This window comes from Rattus norvegicus, chromosome 8, assembly GCF_021556685.1.
Source record: "Rattus norvegicus strain SHRSP/BbbUtx chromosome 8, alternate assembly SHRSP_T2T, whole genome shotgun sequence".
NCBI lineage: Eukaryota > Metazoa > Chordata > Mammalia > Rodentia > Muridae > Rattus > Rattus norvegicus.
This window is the reverse complement of record NC_141541.1, coordinates 56,638,468-56,659,500: the sequence shown is the minus strand read 5'-3', so window position 1 is coordinate 56,659,500 and position 21,033 is coordinate 56,638,468. Positions and strand designations below refer to the sequence as shown.

At 45.4% G+C, this 21,033-nt stretch overlaps 1 protein-coding gene and 1 long non-coding RNA gene across 11 annotated transcripts; one reads left to right on the top strand and one right to left on the bottom strand.

Annotated features, from left to right (window-relative positions):
- The first annotated feature begins 852 nt into the window (after positions 1-852).
- Positions 853-19,838, top strand: Nnmt (nicotinamide N-methyltransferase). Of its 10 annotated transcripts, XM_087560985.1 has the most exons (5): positions 853-1,201; positions 2,229-2,436; positions 8,913-9,108; positions 12,583-12,928; positions 13,672-16,042. In XM_087560985.1, the coding sequence occupies exons 3-5, from the start codon at positions 9,032-9,034 to the stop codon at positions 13,681-13,683; spliced, it is 435 nt and encodes a 144-aa protein (XP_087417111.1). In that variant the 5' UTR covers positions 853-1,201; positions 2,229-2,436; positions 8,913-9,031; the 3' UTR covers positions 13,684-16,042. The 10 variants fall into 10 exon arrangements, with proteins under 10 accessions (XP_087417111.1, XP_087417102.1, XP_087417103.1 ...); XM_087560976.1 differs by lacking the exons at positions 8,913-9,108; positions 13,672-16,042 and adding an exon at positions 17,374-19,838; XM_087560977.1 differs by lacking the exon at positions 8,913-9,108.
- On the bottom strand, positions 2,228-4,820 carry LOC148004117 (uncharacterized). The gene is made up of 2 exons (XR_015627643.1): positions 3,736-4,820; positions 2,228-3,640 (listed from the first exon to the last, which is right to left on the bottom strand). It is a non-coding gene; the product is annotated as an uncharacterized LOC148004117 (long non-coding RNA).
- Positions 19,839-21,033: the final 1,195 nt, after the last annotated feature.

Here is a 21,033-nt window from a genome sequence, read left to right as displayed (position 1 = left end):
TGGCCTTGAACTCACTATGTCTGTGGCCAAGGATGAACCTGAACTTCTGACTCCTAGTGCTAAGTGCTGGGACTTCACACATGCAGCCCCATAGCAGATTTATGCAGTGCTGGGGAATCAAGCCTCAGGCCAAATGCATGATGGGCAAGCACTCTACCAAATGAGTAGTTGTGTTTCCAGCCCTTAAACACGTTTTTTATTGATTAATTTGATGTTCGGACATTTTATAGTATCTTTTGATTATTCTTTGGCAATTTTGTAATTCTTACCATGCATCCTGATTATAACCATCCCCGGCGATCCCTTGCCACTCCTTACACACCCTCCTTCCATGTTCACAACCCCTCCCGGCTTTAGAACTCATTGGGTCCTAGTGGTGCTGCCTGCTGGCAAGTTGGCTGCTTGCTGGCTTGGCCTTGTGCAGATCGCCGTAACTGCAGTATGTTTAAGAGTGCAGCAGCCATACTGGATCTAGGAAGACACTGTCCATGCAATCTTTCCAGACTCCATATGAGATTATTTTTCTCTAGCCAGCATTCCTTAGCCATGAGCTCCTTTCCTTACCCCACATTCCCTCTTTTGTATGTTCAAACTGAAACCATTCTGTGGGACTCTTCCCCACCCCTCCAGGAAGAGTCCTTGCAAGAACAAGAAGATGACTGGATTGTTTGGAGATGACTCATCTCTCTGAACCCAGGGTGTCTTCCAGGAGTTAATCACCGTGGGGCCATTTCTCCTGTCTGCAGTTCTGCAGCCGACCTTCACCGCCGGGCAAGAGGGCTGTGCGCAATGCATGTCCCTCCCCCTGCCACGCCCCTCTTCTCTTAAGCTCCCTTCTCCAGCAATTTCATCACTTCCTGGAATAGTCTGAACATCTGCAGTCTATTCACTGTTAATATTTAGCAAACATATGTCTCTAAGGCATGGGCCGAGCTGGAGGAAGATTGACAGCTCTAAGACTCCAAAAGCCAACTTCACAGGGTGACTCCCTGCTTCTGGAGGAGGAGACAGGAGAGCATCGGGCTGGTGCAACAGAGCTGAGACACGATGGAATCTGGCTTCACCTCCAAGGACACTTATCTAAGTCATTTTAATCCTCGAGATTACTTGGAAAAATATTACAGCTTTGGGTCCAGGCACTGTGCAGAAAATGAGATCCTCAGACATCTGCTGAAAAATCTTTTTAAGATATTCTGCCTGGGTAAGTTTGTCTGTCTAAATAAGAGTCACAGTGTGTCTCGGGGGATTACTGGACTTGTGTCTAGTCGTTGCTGTTAGACAGTCTCTTGGCAACACTTACCTATTCAATGAGAATAAAAGTCAATGTTGGCTAAGCTGTTTTACATTTTACAAAGTTATTTTATGTCTTTTGTCTTGTGTATGGTTGTGAAAGTGGAGGCCAGGGGCTCTGAGTACTATCTTTGTAGCTACAGGGACTTTCTAGGTGGCTTGAAGGAGCCACTTCACCTCACAGAACAGTTCAGAGATTCTAAGAGAGCTGGGTGTCGGGGGCACAGGACTCAAGAAAGGAAGATTGGCAGATCTAAGACTCCAAAGCCAACTTCACAGGGTGACGCCCTGCTTCTGGAGGAGGGGTCAGGAGAGCATTGGGCTGGTGTGTGGAGCTGAGACGGAATCTGGCACATCATCTCCAGCCTGGACTACATAGTGATTTTTCAGCCTTGTCCAAAAAAAAAAAAAAAAAAAAAAAAAAAAAGAAAGAAAGAAAGAAGGAAGTTTAATTCTTCTATTCTTGATTGAAAGGAATATTTGTTTACTCACGAGGTAAAGATCTCCCCAAATATTAATTTTTTTCATTTATGCATCCATGTAAGCGTATGTGTACATGCCCCATGCTGGTGCATGCATGGGGCCAGGAGAGGACATCAGGTGTCCGATTCCACCACTCTCTCCACCTGTGTCTGTGGGCTTGTGTGCTGGCTAGACTGGAAGCCAGTAAGCCCCAGAGCCTCTCCTCTCTGCTCCTCTCAGAAATGGGATCACAGGTATTTGTGAGATGCCTGACTTGTTACACAGGTTCTGGTATCTGAATGCTGGCCCTCATTGCTGGACTATCTCTCCAGTTCTTAAATTCAGTTGTTACGCAATAACAACAACAACAACAACAAAAACAAAAACAAAATGGCAGACTCTCAGTAAAGACAGTATAACTTCAGCTCTGCCTGTCCCCTTATGATGCCTGATTCCGCGCCCCTCTTCTATACCAGATGGTGTAAAGGGAGAACTCCTGATTGACATTGGCTCTGGCCCAACCATCTATCAGCTTCTCTCTGCCTGCGAGTCCTTCACGGAGATCATTGTCACTGACTACACAGACCAGAACCTCTGGGAGCTGCAGAAGTGGCTGAAGAAGGAGCCAGGAGCCTTTGACTGGTCCCCAGTGGTCACCTATGTGTGTGATCTTGAAGGCAACAGGTAGAGGGATGGGTATCTACTCTTCAACTTTCTGAAGGGAACTGGTTGTTTCTACCAGCCAAAAATATGCAAAAGAAACTCAAAGACAGGGACCAAAGGGAACTCCAGATAGAGGATGAGAGCCCAGGAGAGTAGCTGGGCTGTCAAATGTACCACCTGAGTACTATTTTATTACCAGTTATCCAACACAAGGTGGGGGCTCTACGCGTACCTAATGCTCACACCACCAGAAATGGCAAAACATTGACAGGTTTTTTTTTAACCCAACAGAAAAGACATGAAGCAATTATGGGAAAAGAATTAATAACTCCCCATCCACAAAGTTAGAAACTTTGGGATCTGGGAGATGATCAGTGGATAAGGTGCTTGTCATAGAAGTTGTCCTTTCTCTAGTGTGTCTTCTTAGCATCTTTATTGAAAACCAACTGGCTACAGATACGCGGCTTAATCCTAGACTGTCTGTTCTGTTCCATTATTCTGCATTTTCTGGGTTCTGTTGTTTTTATTTCTGTATTTTTTTTCTGTGTGTAAATACCATGCTGGTTTGGTGACTATAGCTTTGTTGTTGCTGCTGCTGTTGTCCAAGTTAAGTAGTGTGTGATTTCTGATATTTTCTTGGTGCTATTTGGGCTTTGTGTGTGTGGTTTCCTAAAAATTCTAGAATTGTTTTCTAGCCCTGTCGTTAGTGTTTTAAGAGAATGCTATTGGCTCCACCGGTTGCTTTGGGTAGTATGGTTCCTCCTCTCGGTTCTTCAGATCTTTCCATTCTGTTGGTGTCTGCACTATTCTCCATTGATGTTTTTCAGGGTAGAGATCATTGGCTTGTTTTAGCTAAATTCATTTGGAGGTTATTTACTTACTTATTTATTATAGCTGTTGAAATAAGATTGGTGTCTTGGTTTCTGTTTTAAATAATTCTCTATTGGGGCCTTAGATAGTCAGGTGAGGGTTCTGAAATGTCAGTGCTTCTTGGTTAATGGTTAAAGGAACTAACATCTATCCATCCATTCATCTGTCTACCCACCCATTCACCCATCCATCCATCCACCCAACTATCTATCCATTTATCCATCCATTTATCTGCCCATCCATCAGTCCACCCAACTATCCATACATCCATTTATTTGTTTATCCATCCATCCATCTATCTACCCATCTATTCATCCATTCACTCACCTATACATCCATCCATCCATCCATCCATCTGTTCATCCATCCACCCACCTATACATTCATCCATTTATCATCCATCCGCCCATCCATCCATCCATCCATCCATCCATCCATCCACCCATCCACCCATCCCTCCATTTATCCATCTGTCCATCTACACATCTATCCACCCACCCACCTATCCATTCATCCATCAATTGATTTATTCACCTGTCTACCCACCCATCTATCCACCCACTTGTTCATCCATTCATCCACCCACCCACCTACCTACCTACTCACCCACTCATTCATCCAAAAACCTCGATGAATAACTGTGATGCACCACATGACACTAGCTCTTAGGCTGGAGCAGAGAACGAGATAGGAGAAGACACCTTTCTGTCCTTTAGTTCCTATCAGAAGTCTGATAAATGTCTGATCATTTAGGGCCTTTGAGGTTACATTAAAGATTATGGTATTTAGTAACAAGTTGAAAGGCTGTTTTCATATGTCAATTTAACTTAGAAACCTCTTATACACCTAGCATAAGTAAAAATACATTTTCAAAAATGAAGGTGAATCTTACTATTCTTTTTTTTTTTTAATATGAAGTGTCTGATATTCCCCAGGACAGAATTAACTTGCTATGAGCATTGGACACTATCATAACGTATCAAGCAAACAAGGAATTTACCAGGATTGATAGAATTTCAGAGAAAATTTATTAAACAGAAATTCTCTGCCACTTTGAGACAACATATTTTTCTGAAATCCAGAGCACATGTCCTGAAAGCCCTGGGAGCTGCATTCCCGCTTTGCCTAGACATCACAGCTCACATCTCATTCAGAGACGAACCCTTCAGTCTAGCAAGATACTAAAAGAATCACTTATCTCCCAGTAGAATCATCAGCTCAGAACAATTGCCTCTTAAGACGCACTCCTGTCCCCCATCACTTGGCCCGGATGAGGAACTGTACTTTTGGCAGGGAGTTATCCTCACACCAGATCCAGCAGCTTCAACTGTTTTGAGAGAGATAGTGATCCCATTCAGCTCATGTCTCTCTCACATCTTCCAGTATCTCTATCAGCCTACAGTCCATTTCCCCCAAAATGATTTCTTCTTTATCTGGAGATATTTCTTGTGCTGATGGCTTCCAAGGACAATATGAGCTGGCTGCTTTCTTCGACTGCTTTGGGAGTGCAACTCAGACATTTAAAAATCTTTCACTTTACAATTATTTGAAAGTCTTAAACATTCGGTTACTAAACCCTCACTGTAAACCATGAGGTATTAATATCATTAATACCCCGATCTGTCATGAGCAAGGAAAATGGACTCCTTTCTTAAGAAATGATATAAATAGGAGTTGGCCCGGTATTGGGAGCTTTAAGAGGCCTTGATGCTATCGCAGGGGGGCCTGAATTCAGTTCCAAGCACCCACATTTCAGTAGCTCACAGTTGCCTATAACTCCAGTTTTAGAGGATCCCTCTTCTGGATTCTAAGGGTACCACCCCCCTACACACGCACATAAAAAAGAAAGAAAGGAAATTTAGAAAAGAAATCATGGAAATGTGAGCTAGCCTTAGCCCTTGGAACACATCGCTTAGCCTTGGGATCTCCAGATTAGCAGTTTCAATGCATCATGTAAGCAGTGTGTTTGAAATGCAAACTCTGGGGCTGCAGAGATGGCCCAGTGCCTAAGAACACTGGCTGCTCCTCCAGAGGACCCAGTGTTAATTCCCAGCATCCACGTGATGTTAATAACTGTTATCATTCCAGTTCCAGAGGATCTGACACCCTCTTCTGGCCCCCAAAGGCACTAGGCACACATGTTGGTGCTCAGACATACATTCAAACAAAACACACACACACACACACACACACACACACACACACACACACACACACACACACACACACACACACATGCTTATTTGGTTTGTTTTGTTTTAAGAAGGAAAAATGCAGACTTTAGGCCCCACCGTTCATGCACAGAGCTTGGGTTCCTCATTCTATGAGATCTGCTGAGGTGACCATGTGGGTAGGCAGGGGAACTACACCTAGAACTAAGATTCTTGCAGATGCACTGGGAGGCACAGGGGAGGGGAAGTGAGTTATGGGTATGCTGCACAAGCTCCTCTCTCCACCTCCCACACAGCCAGTGGGGCCTGGGGAGGACAGAGACTTCCAGGTGTCCCCTTAGAAAGCCTGAAACACTGAAGAGGTGGCTGCTCTCCAAAGCCAGAGCTCTGCCTGCAGAGGTGAGTAAGGGTCGGGTATGGTGGTGTATTTTTGTTATCCCAGCACTCAGGAGGCAGACAGCAGGAGCATCGAGTTCAAGACCAGCCTGGAGCCACAGGATGAAGCTGAGCCTAGCCAGGGCTGCAAAGCAGGTGTTTATCTCAGTACTTTATTAGTCTAGCAGTCTGACACTTTTATTTATAAGTTCATTACAATCATTTTTTTATATTTTAAAAATCAAAGAAAAACACAAAAGGCCAGACTGTCACAAAACAAAATGAAACAGATATCATACTAACAACAATAGTTGGTACATAGTTCAAAATTATACACAACGGTGACAACTTTGTTCTTCAGGCCAGTGTTGTGTTTGTTGCAAGTGTCTCTGGGTTTTCGAACCCACAAAAAGCTCGCTGATAGCACTCCTCCTCGGGATCTTGATGGTCACAGTGACTAACTGCCGACTGACTCTTTTATGGAGATGTCTCTCTTTCTCAGCGAGGCACTCTCCCATCTCTCAAGCACATTATCTCTCTGCACATACTGATTGAATTGGTTAAGAAACCCTCAATTAGCCATTTCCATTCCATTATAAGCATCTGTTTATAAGTCTCAAAGGACCTGAAAGTCAGTGTACCCAGAATGAGTGATGACCCACTGGATCTCCTCCATAGCTAGTTTCCTGGCTCTTCCAATGACATCATCGGACAGTTAGTTGGACGACCCCAAAGCCTGGCGGTCAGTCTTGTCATTGCCCTCTTTGTTACGGACCACATCTAACCCAGGTCTAGCGTCTGTCCACTTTTCTTCCTGCGTGTTCCCTTTCATCAGTTTTATTCTTGAGATGCTTATCTCCCTCTGTATCCAAGCTGCCGTTCCTGAGGACGTAGACTCCCATCTCCACTATTGTCCTGTCACTCAATTCTCTACATCTTAAGACGTGCCGCCCATCAGGATCCCCTCCCTTTTTTGAAGCAAGGTCTTACTTGGTGGCCCCCATCTTGTGTTCTTGTTTCTGCTTCTGGGGTATTGCGATTATTGGCATGTGCCTCCACTCCTGCTCATGACGTACCTTCCAACATCACCCTTTAGATGTCCTAGGAGAGAAAGCAAAAATCCCAGTTTTGGAGACTCACCCCTCTCACAGTGTAGCCCTGGTATCCTAGAACTCGCTTTGTAGACCTGGCCAGCCTCAAACTCACAGAGATCTGCCTGCCTCAACCTCCTGATCCTGCTGAGATCAAAGGCGTGTGCCACCACACCTGGCCCAGGAAGGAAAAATTTAAGGATGATTGACAAAGCCTTCTGTTGTCTGGCACCCAGCATTTCATTTGTCTGATAGTCCAGGCTCACCGGCATACTCTTCTTATGTCTCGCACCGGGTGGCCTTTGTACGTGCTGTCTTCTCAGGCCGAACCATCTTTCTCCCCTTGCTCTTCTCCTTGCCTCAGACAATGACGGCGTGTGTCTACTCCACATCTCTGCTCAAACAGCTCCTTTTCTTTCCACTGTAGAAGAGATCAAGCCAGGACCCCAACATCCCATGTTCTGTTCCTCCTTGAATGTATCTGTTTCACTTGCATTTTAACGAGTAATCCCTAGATGAACTATTTTCTCTCTCTTTCCCTCTGTAACCTCCAGGAAGACAGGAGCTGTTTCTCTTTTGCTCATCCCTGAGTCCCCAGTATCTTTGAGTCCCTTAGTACCCATCCAGCACCTAACAGAGGTTTAAATGTAAGTGGAAAATGAACGGATGCGTCCTGTCTTTAAGACTCCACCCTGTACCTACATTTCCCACCTGATTCAAGTCTGGGCTGTACTGAAGGATTATGGGCAATCCTTCCTGCCTCTCGACAAGCTGGTTTGACTAATTTCTGTTATTGATAGACAAGGTCTTGTGTATCACAGCTGGCCTCAAGCTCCTTCTGAACATGAGGGTGACCTTGAACTCCCGATCCTCCTGCCTTCAACTCCCAAATGCTGGGATTTAGGGCATATGCCACCACGCCAGACTTCTTTAGCCTTTATTTCCTTGAGATGTTTTGATGGCTTTGCCACAGGAGGGTTTGTTGGAGTCTCTGGGGATGGGCCTTAGAGCAGGGGATCATAATGGAAAAAGCCCCCGTGGACATTCTGACTTAACAACATCTGCCTTGCCTCTCAGGGTAGGCAGAATCTCAGGATAACTGCTGGGTATGGGAAGACATCCTCACAAAGGGCTCTTGCCAGGAGTCCTTACCTATTCTTTCCTTCTCCTCCGTGTCCCTTATGCTTGTGTATGTGGTGTATTTACAGAGGAAATGGCAGCCTCTGTTTGAAAGGATCGATCTTTACATGGAGAGCAATGGCCAAGCTGCAGTTAGCTTTCTGTAAACCAAGCGCCATGCTGTTCTGGCGTGTGTTTATCACCTTCTCCTTGAACTAACTGTGAGTCTGAGTAGTAATTGCCCAGGTTTCCAGGCGAGTCCATTTCCCTGTGGGTGTTATCCACAGTCCTCAAGGAGCCCTGAGGGGTAATCTTTACACAGCTACCTTGGCAAATGAGTTCACCAGTGTTTGCTTCGAGGCCAAGGACAAGCAGCTACCTAGGCAGTGGGAGCGCCTAACAAATTCCCCTCCTCAGATTGGCAATTTCCCGTGAGCTTTCGAGATTTCACAGTGGGCTTCACCGTGTGGGAACAATTTTCGTCATCGTCTGACTGGCAAGTGCTAGTTCTGTGGTAATTTGCGTCTTTAAAATAGCTTAATACACAATAGAGCACAAAGGTCCATGCTGCTTCTGACGTAATCGATTAAATACACATTCTCACGATGTCCCCGACCTACGGTGACATTTTAAAACATCCAAAAAAAAAAAAAATCCCTACTAACAAACAACAACAAAAATCAAAACCGAACAACTCCCCCAGAACTGTCATGTTGTATTTCCTTAGCCTCTTCTATATACTTGCTGTGTGTGTGTGCACACTAGTAATTTCTGGTCTACTTTACCTATTTAAATCTGTTTCTCATAGATGCTTCTTGTTTAATTATCTGCTTTTCTTCTTAATATGTCCTGCCAAATTGTCTGCGTTTAGCAGGACTGGGCAGCAGCCTTGGAACAAGTCTCCCTACCTTCGGGATAACAGTTGTTCGACTCTGCCCAGCATGGGAAGGAGTTCCCAGTGCAGGAGATCTCAGCAGAGGAGATTTTTAAATGAGGAAAATCCAAGACAAATTAGGACAAAGTGGTTGCCATAGGACTGTCTTCATTCCTGACAGACCCAACCAAGGGTAATTTTAAAACAGACTTTTATCATTTTAAATTGTGTATATACGTCTGTGGGGACTGGGTACGTGCCACTGGGTGCAGGGACCCATGAAGTCCAGAGATGTCAGACCCTCCTAAGCTGGAGGTGCAGGAGGCTGCGAGCTGCTCGGTATGGCTGCTGGGACCTAAGCTCCGTTGATAAACTGATGACATCACTGCTCTGTGGTATGGATGAGGAGAAGGTATTTATTGTAGATGTGAGATGTGAGAGAGAAAGAGAAGGAGAGGGAGAGAGGGAGAAAGAGAGGGGGGGAGGGGGAGGGAGAGAGGGAGGGAGGGAGAGAGAGAGAGGGAGATAGAGAGAGAGAGAGAGAGAGAGAGAGAGAGAGAGAGAGAGAGAGAGAGAGAGAGAACAGCAGCCAGGGGCATCTAGAAGAATCCAAAGCAAAGAGGGAAAGAAGCACAGTGAATATGGCCAGCACACTAAACATGACAAGGGCTCTCTGCAAGACAGGGGAGAACAGCAGGGGTTAGAAAGCAGAGGAAACTTGGTAAGAGAAGTAGGGGCCGAACACACACATACACATAGACACAGACAGACAGATGGACAGACAGGCAAAGATATACACAAATAGACATACACGCATAGGCACACACACAGAGACAGACACACACACAAACAGACAGACACAAATAGACATACACACACATAGATATACACACAGAGATAGACAGAGACAGACACAGAAACATAGACACACAGACAGACAGGCAGAGACAGAGACACACACATAGACACAGACACACCCAGGCAGAGACAGACACACAGAGAGACAGACACACAGAGAGGAAACATAGTGAAAATAGCAGGGTTATAAGGAGATCGAGTAGCTGGGGGACAGAAGCCTGTGAGTTAGAGGGAGTGTGGGGCAGTGGTGGAGGTGAGATGGGCTAGGATGCTAACATGTGTAACAGGTACTTGGGATACTCTGGGAGCCTGGAGGCCAGCATGAGCTTTGATGTGCTGATGGGTACCACAGGTAGCCATGTGTCCCATCTGCCAGAGGTGAGGGAAATGACTCCTTTTGGTAAATGGGAATCAGTTTCACACATTTCTAAGGAATGCTGGCTTTTGTCTAACTGCCAGCAATGCCCCTGTAGTCTAGATTGATCTCACTGGACTGCCATTTGGAGTCTGGGGACTTGGAGTTTCCTCCCAGATCCTCTGCAAGAGCAGGCTGTACTCTCAACTACTAAACCATTTCTCCAGCCCCTGTTTTTCATTCTCTATGTAGAGACGAGTGTTTGTTGTAGAAATTCCCCCAGTAACACCTTGCCCTTTCTGTATATTTCTCACTCTCTTCTCCCCTCCACTTTTCCCCTCCTCCTCTTTCTTCTCCACAATCTTGCTACCTAACCCAGACTGGCCTGGACTCACATATGACCCACACCAGTCTTGAACTCACAATCCTCTTGCTTTACTTCAGCTTTGTGAGAGCTAGGATTGAAGGTGTATGTCACCATTTCTGGCAGCCCCTACAGGACCACGCAGAAACTTTGTTTAACTTTTCCCAGAACTATCTAGACTATTTTCCAAAGGAGCTAGACTACTTTAAGTTCTCACCAGCAGTGCATGCAGGTTCCTCGCCAACACTTTTTATCTGTGTTTTTCCTGCTAGCTCTCTCTCCCTTGTGGTTTGGGTATGTTTCTCCAATGGCTTCTGATACTTCCCTCTCCTGTGCTCATAATCAAGCCACTTATATGAAAAGTTATGGCAAACTCAAGGGACACTGGTGACTAACTGAATGCCCTGGGCTTAAATTTTTTAATCAAACACTCAGACTAGACAGCCACAGGCAGCTTCCCCCCACCTCAAGTCATTCTGCCCAGAGGCAGATTTATGTCTTCTTCAAAGCATTGGCTTTTCCTCATGACCAGAAGTTGTCCCAAACTTAAGGTTTTTCTTTCTTGGCTGAGGCTGAAGCACCCTCTTCTGTCTCCATCAAGCTTCGCCCTCACAGAGCCATCTCATCTCCCGGATCTGTGTCCGATGACAACGGGCTGAGTTCCCGAGTTCACAGCTGCGCATGCGCCAGGTGCTTTGCTAAGCGATTTCCTCTATGGGTTCTGCAGCAGTGAGCAGGGCTTCTAGTGAAGGTCAGGGTCTGGGCACATCACACACTCATACCTTCCTCCCTTCCTCTCTGACTTTCTGTTAGTTTCCCTTTTCTGGTTCCCCTCTCCAGTTTCTCTAGTGGATTCTATGTGTTTATTTACTTTATTACTTGGTTTCTCCCCTAGCAGACATAAAACGGATCCTGCGTGTCCGTTGGCCTTTCCATAGCTAATACCCGAGACGGTTGATTGCCACGAGAAAGACTTAGTTTAGCTCGCAGTTTCACGTTGCTTATAAGTCTTTGGTGGAGCATCGCTGTAAGAATGCCGAGAGAGAGAGAGAGAGAGAGAGAGAGAGAGAGAGAGAGAGAGAGAGAGAGAGAGAGCCTGCCTATGTCTTCTTCAGAGCATTATTGAGAAACGCTACAGCGAGCTCATCTGAACGCTGCTACAAGCTCCTTTAAATACCCTCCACCCGTGCCCCATTGGTCCCAAGAAAGCATCTCCTCTAAACAGCAGCTCCCAACTGGCTGGCACTGTCTGCGTCAGCAATCCTTGATCTGTCGGTCAGTCCTCAATTAGGTCCTCTGGCAGGAGATGTCTTTGTGGCTGTGTGCCCCTTGCATTTATCCAGCGGCTGCAACACTGTTCTTCCTACAGCATTGGTGATAAGATGATCAGTAGGGCTTTTTTTTTTTCCCTGTCGTTTTTTTTTTTTTTTTGAGCCAGAGGCTCTTATGGTCCAGACTGCCCTTGTACTCATTGGGTAGCCAGCTTCTGATCCTCCTGCCTCCACTTCACAAGTGCATGCTAGAATTGCAGACAGACAGACAGACGATTTATATGATGCTAGGGATGGAACCCAGGACGTAGTTTGTACATGTCAGGCAGACACTCTCGTCAACTGAGCCAAAGTCCCAGGCCCCGTGATCAACAGCTTCTAGAGCTGTTTCTGGGAGCTGTTTCTGTTTCTCCCGTCATTAATAGATAACTACTGTAACAACAGTCAGTCAACACTTACGCCCTATCATTATTTACTGTGTGGGGGTCAAGAGCTACCACCTCGAAGTTTGACAGAGGTCAAGGACAGTACTAATAATTAAAAAAAACTATTAAAAATAAAAGATAATTTCGTGGAGAGCAGTTTAGTTTTAGAAGCGGATAGGGCTGTTGCGATTATTCACGTCTTTTTTTTTTTTTTTTTTTTTTTTTTGCTTTATAAAGAGATTTGACCCAGCTTTGGATCGTACGGTGATATGCAGACACTAGATCAGGATGCACTTAAAGTCCACGCTGACAGACATACTCAAACCTGACCAAAGAGATCTGAGGTCCCCATATCTAGAGCAGCAGGCAACTCTGATGCTTGCCTGTTTTCCAGAACCAAGGGACCGGAGAAGGAGGAGAAGTTGAGGCGAGCAATCAAGCAGGTGCTGAAGTGCGATGTGAGCCAGAGCCAGCCTCTGGGTGGGGTCTCTCTGCCTCCTGCCGACTGCCTGCTCAGCACACTGTGCCTGGATGCTGCCTGCCCTGACCTCCCGGCCTATCGCACTGCCCTCAGGAACCTGGGCAGCCTGCTCAAGCCAGGGGGCTTCCTGGTGATGGTGGACGCTCTTAAGAGTAGCTACTACATGATTGGGGAACAGAAGTTTTCCAGCCTTTCCCTGGACCGGGAGGCTGTTCGAGATGCCGTGGAAGAGGCTGGGTACACCATCGAGCAGTTCGAGGTGATTTCTCAAAGTTACTCTTCTACCACATCCAATAATGAAGGACTCTTCTCCCTTGTGGGGCGAAAGCCGGTGGGATCTGAATGACGTCCTGTGATCCCCATTAAAGGCTTGCTGGTTCACTTCAGGCTGCGGCTCTGAATACGGTGCTCGCCGTGTGGTGTAGAAATTGCATGGTGGTAGTGGTGGGGGTAGGGGTGGTATCCCATGGTTCGGGGTTGAGTGGGCAGTCACGAATGAGCTCACGGACCATTCCTCTGTGTTCCATACACACATGGAGGCTATGGAACCCTCATAACTGAGAAACCTGGTTTCCTCTACCTGTACTCACAAAAGAAGGCTTCACTACCACAAACATGCAGTTACTGCCTGCCACACCAGTGAATCTCACATGAATCAAGCTCATACCTGCCTTCGGAAACATCAGTTATTCACCATTAACCTCCCAGGGAGCTGCTGCAGCTCTCTCTTGCGTTCTTCCTGGAAAGACTGGCATGCCCCAGCCTCCGATGCTGATGAATCTGCTCTGGGCCCAGCCAGGATCTAATGGATCCCCTACCAGTCTAACTTCAGGGATCAGAGAACAGCTGATCAGTATCTCTTCCTTTAAATTCATCCCAGTGGTCTGTTGTTTGTTTGTTTGTTGTTCTAAATCCCATTTCATTTTCAAATTCTACCACTCCGTGGATGTCTCTCCTTCGGAAGTTATCTAACCATCCTGTTCTGTGGATGTCTCTCCTTAGGAAGCCATCTAAGCATCCCGTGCCTCAGTTTCCTCACTCGCAAAATGAGACTGAAGTAGAACTGTTTGTAAAGATGATGGGAGTGAATTCCAAGCTAGAAAGAATCCAGAGGGATGTCTGATACTCACCAGGCATGCGACAGATCAATGCTGACGGCTAGATCACCATTGTTGTCACAACCATCCTAACCCCATCTTTTGCTATCAGTTGCCAAAGCAGCTGAGAAGAGACATTTCCATCTCCATGTAGGAGAGGAGCCCTTCACTGGGCTCTCCACTGGGGTGCTTGTCAAGAGCAGCCATGAGAAAACAGTTCCCACACCATGTGCCACCAGGTCCTCTCTGATTCATTGCTGGTAGTAAACATGTATAACAACCTCCTTGGGTTATTCCTGTGCCAGGTCCTGGGAATGTAAATGAAGCCCCAATGTCAGCTGACTCCAGAGCCCCTATCTTTGCAGACACAGCGACATGACCGGTGTTTCCAGATGCTGCCAAAGACAGTGCTCTCCGCAGTCCCCACCCAGAGTACTCTCCTTAGCATCTCAGCTCAGGATATCCAGCCTGACACTTCCAGGGAGAGCCACGTGGAGAAAGCTACTACCCTGCCTGTGTGTCAGAACCATGCTGCCTTCCCGCCCAAGCAGCAGAAAAGTTTTTCTGTCTAGACCAGGGTTGGCCAAGAGCAAATGCTTTCTGGCGTCATGGATCATACGGTCTTGTCTTGTTTGGTTGGTTGTTGAGAGAGGGGCTCATCACAGACACCGGTCTGCCTCTGCCTCCCAAGCCTTGATCAAGGCTACCCAACCCACAGTCGCAGCAGAATCAGCTATAGATGATGTGAAAGTGAAAATGGAGCTTCTCTCACTGAGTTAACTGGATAAGGAGATTTGGATCAAGGCTTTCAGTTTGTAGACCGGTTTGTGATCTGGGCTCGAAACAACCTTGCTTGCAGTTCAACAAATGTCCTCCGAACACTTTGGTTAGCTTGTGATACTCAGTCACAACCATAAGGGAGCTCAAACCCTATACAAGGGTCAGGCCAGGGGACAGGTAGGATATTGCTTCTCCCACACTCTGCCCATACCCTTTCTTTTCTGGTTGCTGTTTCTCTCCGTCCAAACCCCTCAGCTTGAAGGCATCCCATAAATACAAACGGAAAATGGGAAAACAAGCAGGGCAGGGGAGTGCCGGATGAAGTGTCCACTGCATCAATATTTTCACGCTGCAAGTAACCATCCACTGGGGTATCATAAAATCAATTGACAGTCACAATGCACATTATAAAAATGACAGAGAACAAACCGGGCCAAAAAAAATGCTAATAGCAGAGCAGCATGCAAAGATATTTTATGAGGTTTTGTTTTACGAATCTGCAGATCTCTCTGCTCACACGCTGACCCGCACTTAGACACAGCTAAGTGAGCACTGTAGGCAGCCTCCACCCAGAGTTAGCTTCCTGGCTGTGTAGCCATCTGAAAGATGCTTATCATATCCCCGTTAGTCATGTTTTCTTTTCATTTCTGTTGCCGGCAGAAATCACTCCGACAAATAGCGGGGTTACGGGAGAAAGGAGTTTATTTCAACTTCCAGTTCCAGGGTGCAGCCCACCATTGTGGGGGAAATCAAGGCAGAAACTTTGAACAGCTAATGCCACACCCACAGTCAGGAGCAGAGAGAAACGAGTGTGTACACAGCATCCATCGCTTGCTTGTTGATCAATGGCTCAGCTCAGTCTCTCCACTGTATTATAGTTTAGGACTCCCTGCACACACTGGGCTGGGCCTTCCCACATCGGTTGACTTAAGACAATCTCCCTGCAGACATCTCCCCAGGCCAAGCCAATGTAGATGATGCTCCACGGATGCTCTCATTCTATGTGATTCTGGGTTGTGTCAAGTTACCAGTTAAAGCCAGCCATCACAACTTGATGATTTGCTGCTGGGTTATGAGGTAGCATTTATTACTGACTGTGATCTTAAAAGGTTGAAAACCACGTGCCTAGACTCTGGGCTTCTGAGACGGGATTATGAGAACTTACTTTTTTTTTTTTTTCCTTTCAATGTATGTTGCTTCTTCCTCCTAAAGAATGGTCAGTGGCTCAGAGAAACTGACACACAAACAAATGTAATACCAGGAATGAGAGAAGGGCTGGGATGGGGAGATAGTAGTACTGGGTGCTTCGAGGTAAGATGCCAAAAACCACAGTGTTTGTTCTGCATCTCGAAGACTGAATAAGGGTGTGTTTGCCAACTAGGGAAGGAAGAGGAGCCTGAGTACAGTGTGTGCCGATGCATGTAATGACTTCTGCCAGTAGCAGATCCACCTTTTACTGGCTTGTTCTTTCAGTAAAACCCAGACCTAAACAAACATTTAGCTTCTGGGTGCTTTGTTTGTTTGTTTGTTTGTTTGTTTGCCTTTTCTGAAATCAAATAGACCAACCAAGTCATGAGCAAACAAAGACTCAGGGGTCACTCTGGTCCCAACTTGTAAATGTCTTTGACCTCTGACCATGCTGAGCTTTTTCTAGCAGGCGATCTGAGGGAAGTGTTGAAGAGTTTCACCCTGAGCAAACTTGTATGAGGTAGGAGACTGTACGGCTATGCATAAAGCCCTGGGGAAGAACAGGGAGAAAGGAAGCTATTAAAGAGGGGGTTAGCCCACATAGGGTTATGCAGCCCAGCCTTGGTAATTCCTATCATCTGGCTGTCAAGAGTAATCAAAGGACATGTTCATGATATGGCTTACCAGACTCCACTTTGAAGACTGTGACTGCCTCTAATTTTAACCACCGGCCAACTCAGAGATTCGAGGCAACCAGTAAATCATGTGGAGGGGAGAATGTTGGAGATTGAGGACAGAAAATATGATCATCATTAAGAGTACCACACCACTCTCATCAGGATAGAGACCCTTCTCGAAAACAAGGGCAACAGATGTCTCTCAGGACCGGATTGAAATCAAATGAGATGCCCATGAAGCCCTTCTGTAACCTGCTATATTAGAGATCTGCAGTATAATTAACTCCTTCTAGAACAGCTATTGAAACACAGGTTGCTCCATTCCTTAGATTTTCTTAATGAACAGAGTTAGGCTTGATCTTTGAACCTGCTTTGCCTTTTTATCCAAGTCTGCACCCTGGACACTCAGTATCCAACCTTATTTAGAGCCAGGCATCCACTCAGAAGACATTTACCACACTCTTATTACATTCTAAATCTTGTCTCTGGCTTCATTGACCTTAATCCTCGGGGTAAGGCATAGGCCATGGAGTCTCACAGCATCTAAAATGTATGTGTGCTAGTTAGTTTTAATTCTCAAAACAGCCACGAGTCATCTGAGAAGAAAGCCTGTATGGAGGGATTGCTTAGTTAGATCAGCCTGTGGGCATGTCCACAGGGGGTTGTCTTAATTGTTAATTGATGTCTACATCAATGCCCTTCTAAGGGTTCAGCCCACTATGGGAAGTACCATTCCCTAGGCACCTATGGTGGTTCTGGGTGGTGTAAGAAAGACAGGTGAGCATAAAGTAGCTAGCAAGCCAGTGAGCAGCATTCCCCCATGCTTTCTGCTTAGGTTTCTGCCCAGACTTTCACCAGTGTTGAACTGTGACCTGGAAATGTAAGCCAAATTAATCTTTTCCTTTCCTGAGTTGCTTTTGATCAGAGTGATTTGTTTATTGTTTGTTTGTTTTGTTTTTCAGCAACAGAATAAAATTAGGACAGTACACTATAACAGATCTTCTGGTGCTCAAGAATCATCAGCCTTTTCTGACAAAGCCCATCCAAACAAGACATGCGAGGCTTGTCTTACAGCTGTGTCTTATGTGCATAGCCCAAGTCTGTGCAGCTCAACTTTTTTATAAAAAAATGTCCAACTTCTACACTGCATTCTGAATACTATAGCCACACTACAGAGAAACACTGCTGTGAATGGATTCATGGATGCATCCTGCTTCATATTTTCCACTAGGAGTAAGAATCTCAACTTTTGAATCTCCCTGGCCAGTTTCACAAAGAATGGGAGCACATTGCTTGACCTCCACGAGACCAGCAGAGGGCGCACACGGCTCTTACTAAAGCCTTTCCAAGGCTGAGACCATTCACACCAGAAGGAATTTAAATAGAAATTAAACCTTCCAAAACAAGAAACCTATTTCCTTTGGACACTCTATTTATGAGGTTGCTAGGAAAAGGGGAAGAGAGCTCAGCACATTTTTCTCTAACAAAAAAAATATGTGATTACTTTTACACATTTAAAATTTTTTCCCTTTTGGGTCTATACACAAAATGCAAATTTTAATCACCCTATACAGAGGCTCTGGGCCAGTTTAGCATGAGAAATGTTGAATATGATATTATGAGGTTAACTTACCATCATCTTCTATTTCCTGTTTATTCAACAAAGGGACGAGAAGTTTTTGTGCTTTTGCAAATCTTTCAATATTTAAAAAAGAAAAAAAATCAAGAAGTATTTCAGTGGCTTTGGTTGCTGACGAAAAGATTAGGATCCAGATTTTAATTTTAATTTTAATGGTGTCTGATAAATTAAATGGGAAGACTTGGGCTGAATTGCAAACCTTTCACAGATTATTGAGTTAGTATTACCTTTGTTCTGACTTAAGTGTTGAAAACCAGAAAATAGTTTCTCTCCTGCTTAGTTATCATTTCTCCCCTTTCAGGGGGGAAAGAAGCCTTCGGATATTGAATAAACAGGTAGGTTGTTTTTAGCCAAGAGACTTTATACTCCAGAGGAGCAGGTATGCAAGGTATCAATAGGAAGACAGATGGTCCTAGAACAAACTGTGGCTGATTGCTCCTTACTGATCAACGAGAAGTCTCTGTTCCCCTTCACTTGTCCCACCCTCTCCAACTTTCTAAGCGCGGGGAAAGTTAAGCAGTTTAATATGACCTTTGCCCTTGCTAAATCAATATATCGACTACGTCTTTCTAATGTGGGTCAAGACTTGGAAAATGAAAAGCTAAAACCTTTTGTTTAATTGTCGAAAAGCTGAGACTGGGGTCAAGCCAAAGGACTTCACCTCCGAAAGCCCTGGTTTCCATGGCATAGCTGAATGATGTACCCTCGAGGTCCAGTGTTCTATGATTTTATTAATTAAAAACCATGCTTTCTGGAAGAGAATTCTAACACAAGCGCCACCTAAATTAATCTCATCCTTTAAGATTCAAGTAAAGGAGATGGGGTTGGAGCTCAGCCGGTATAGTGACTTCCTAGTATACACAAAGCCCTGGGTATCCCGTGAGATCTAGTATGGTGCCTGGTGCTTGTAATCCCCGCACTCAGGTGCTGAGACGGCCGGAGAGCAGAAGTTCAAAGTCATTTTCGGCTACATATGGAATTTGAGCCCAGATTCATATTGTCTCGATAGAATTTTTTTTTCCAAGTGAAATTAGCCCTACCTATCATCATTCACACACCCCTTAATTTCCTTCAATTTCCAGAGGGTGGGGGTGGGGGTGGCTTGTATTTTCCTGGTTACTCCTGGATCAGAGATTGCCCTGGTGTCTACTTTGCAAACCATCTCTTTTCAATCCTGACCTGATCTCTTCTGTATCTCACAACCTTGAGCCTACGGTTTACAGGAATCCTACTGGCTAGTGCGTGCTTGAGTTATGGGCTTGACCAAAGCTTCAAATTTCAAGATAACGGGGAATCATTCACTCCATAGGATGAAAGCAGTTTAAACTTGGTGTCTGCGTGAGGAATAGAGTGAATGGGGTGTATGTAATTATAAGGGGAGGTTGATTAGATGGCCTTGAATAAGCAGAGACTGGAACATCTTACAATGGCTGCCTCCAGGCCACAGAGCCAGGGAAGCCAGTAGCTGCCCAGGGTAAGAAGCTGGAAGCCTTGGAAAGAGAGGACATGTGGACACCAGCCCCATCCCTAGCCCAGAAGCTATCAAAGGAAAAAGTCGTTTTCTCCAATGGAGTCTCACTGAGTATACAAACCTAAGGGCAGGCCCCATACCCAGCAGTAGACGACCAACAACAAACAACAGCAAAATGAACTCAATGGTATTTTTGGAGTGTTTTGTGTTTGTTTGATTGATTTTTGTCTCATAATGCTTTGTCTGGGCATATTGTTTTGAACCTTACAGGTCTTTTGCTTATATATTATAGTTTTCAATCTTGTGTTTTTATGGGATTTCTGTGTGAGTAAATGCATGTATCTCTGTATCTACATGTGTTTCTTCGACATTTTCTTTGCCTCCCTTTTTTCTGTTTGCTTGTTCTCTCTCTCTCTCTCTCTCTCTCTCTCTCTCTCTCTCTCTCTCTCTCTCTCCCTCTCTCGGTTCTTTTTCTTTCTCTCCTTTCTGCCTTCCCTCTTTCTTCCTTGTCTTCCCATCTTATTGAATGGTGTCACCCACATTCAGTAGGGTCTCCCTACTAAGCTCACTCTCCCCCATGTCAATCATCCCTGGGAAACACCCTCAAAGACACATCTGGATGTAGAGAGAGTGTCTTGTATGGATGTATCACCTGTCAATTAAAAAGCCTATGGCCTATGGCTTAAGCAAGAAACAAAAGGTAGAACATCCAGGAAGCAGAAAGGATTCTGGGATAGAGCCGTGTGGGAGATCAGCCTAGGAAGATGTGAGGAGACAAATACATGGAGCCTGAGCACAGATAACCAGCCACGTGGCAGAATATAGGTTAAAATAAATGGGTTATTTTCCTTATGATACAGTAGGAGAATAACGTAGTTATATGGCCAGGTGTTTGTAAATATGTTTTGAGTTTGAGTTTTATTTCTGGGAGCATGGACTGGGAGATAGAACCAGACCTAACTTTTACATCCAGAAATATCTTACCAAATCTCTTAATCCAGTCCAGCTGTTACTCATCATAGGTGATCTGGGAGCCCGATCCCAGACACTTCTAACAAACCCAGGACCCCTGACCTCAGCAGGCCAGCTAGGGGGACAAAGTAATTGGAGAGATGAAGAGATTTAGTCAATATGGCCAAACTGAGGAAAGGAACCAAGAGGCCAGTGACCCAGCCCTCAGTCTCAGGTCCACCTTTGGAATTCTGATGTAAAGTTTAGGTCTAAATAGAGGGCTAAGAAGTCCTGGTCAAAGTGTTGTCCATCCATCAACCTTGTCTGGGTTCCAGGCTCTCCTGCAAGGTGGTCCAACAAGTGTCACCACTGTGTGACATCTCTTTTCTAGAACCAAGTTGCTATGTCTGGTTGGCACGGAGGCTTCAGCCTTTCCTTCTCCCAGCACAAGATTCCTGTGGGAAATTCCAGTTGCTGAGTTGTTCCAAAAGGATGATAGCCAAGAGGAGGGGCGCACATGTTTATTTAGAATCTCTGTGTCCCTGCCATGATGCCTCAAAG

What these genes read in the sequence shown, in the direction of transcription:
- Nnmt (XM_087560976.1), top strand. Translation starts at nt 1,048, where the DNA reads ATGGAATCTGGCTTCACCTCCAAGGACACTTATCTAAGTCATTTTAAT. An exon ending in TTTTAAGATATTCTGCCTGG is followed by an intron (nt 1,202 to 2,228) that starts GTAAGTTTGTCT and finishes CTTCTATACCAG; the next exon opens with ATGGTGTAAAGGGAGAACTC. An exon ending in TGTGATCTTGAAGGCAACAG is followed by an intron (nt 2,437 to 12,582) that starts GTAGAGGGATGG and finishes CCTGTTTTCCAG; the next exon opens with AACCAAGGGACCGGAGAAGG.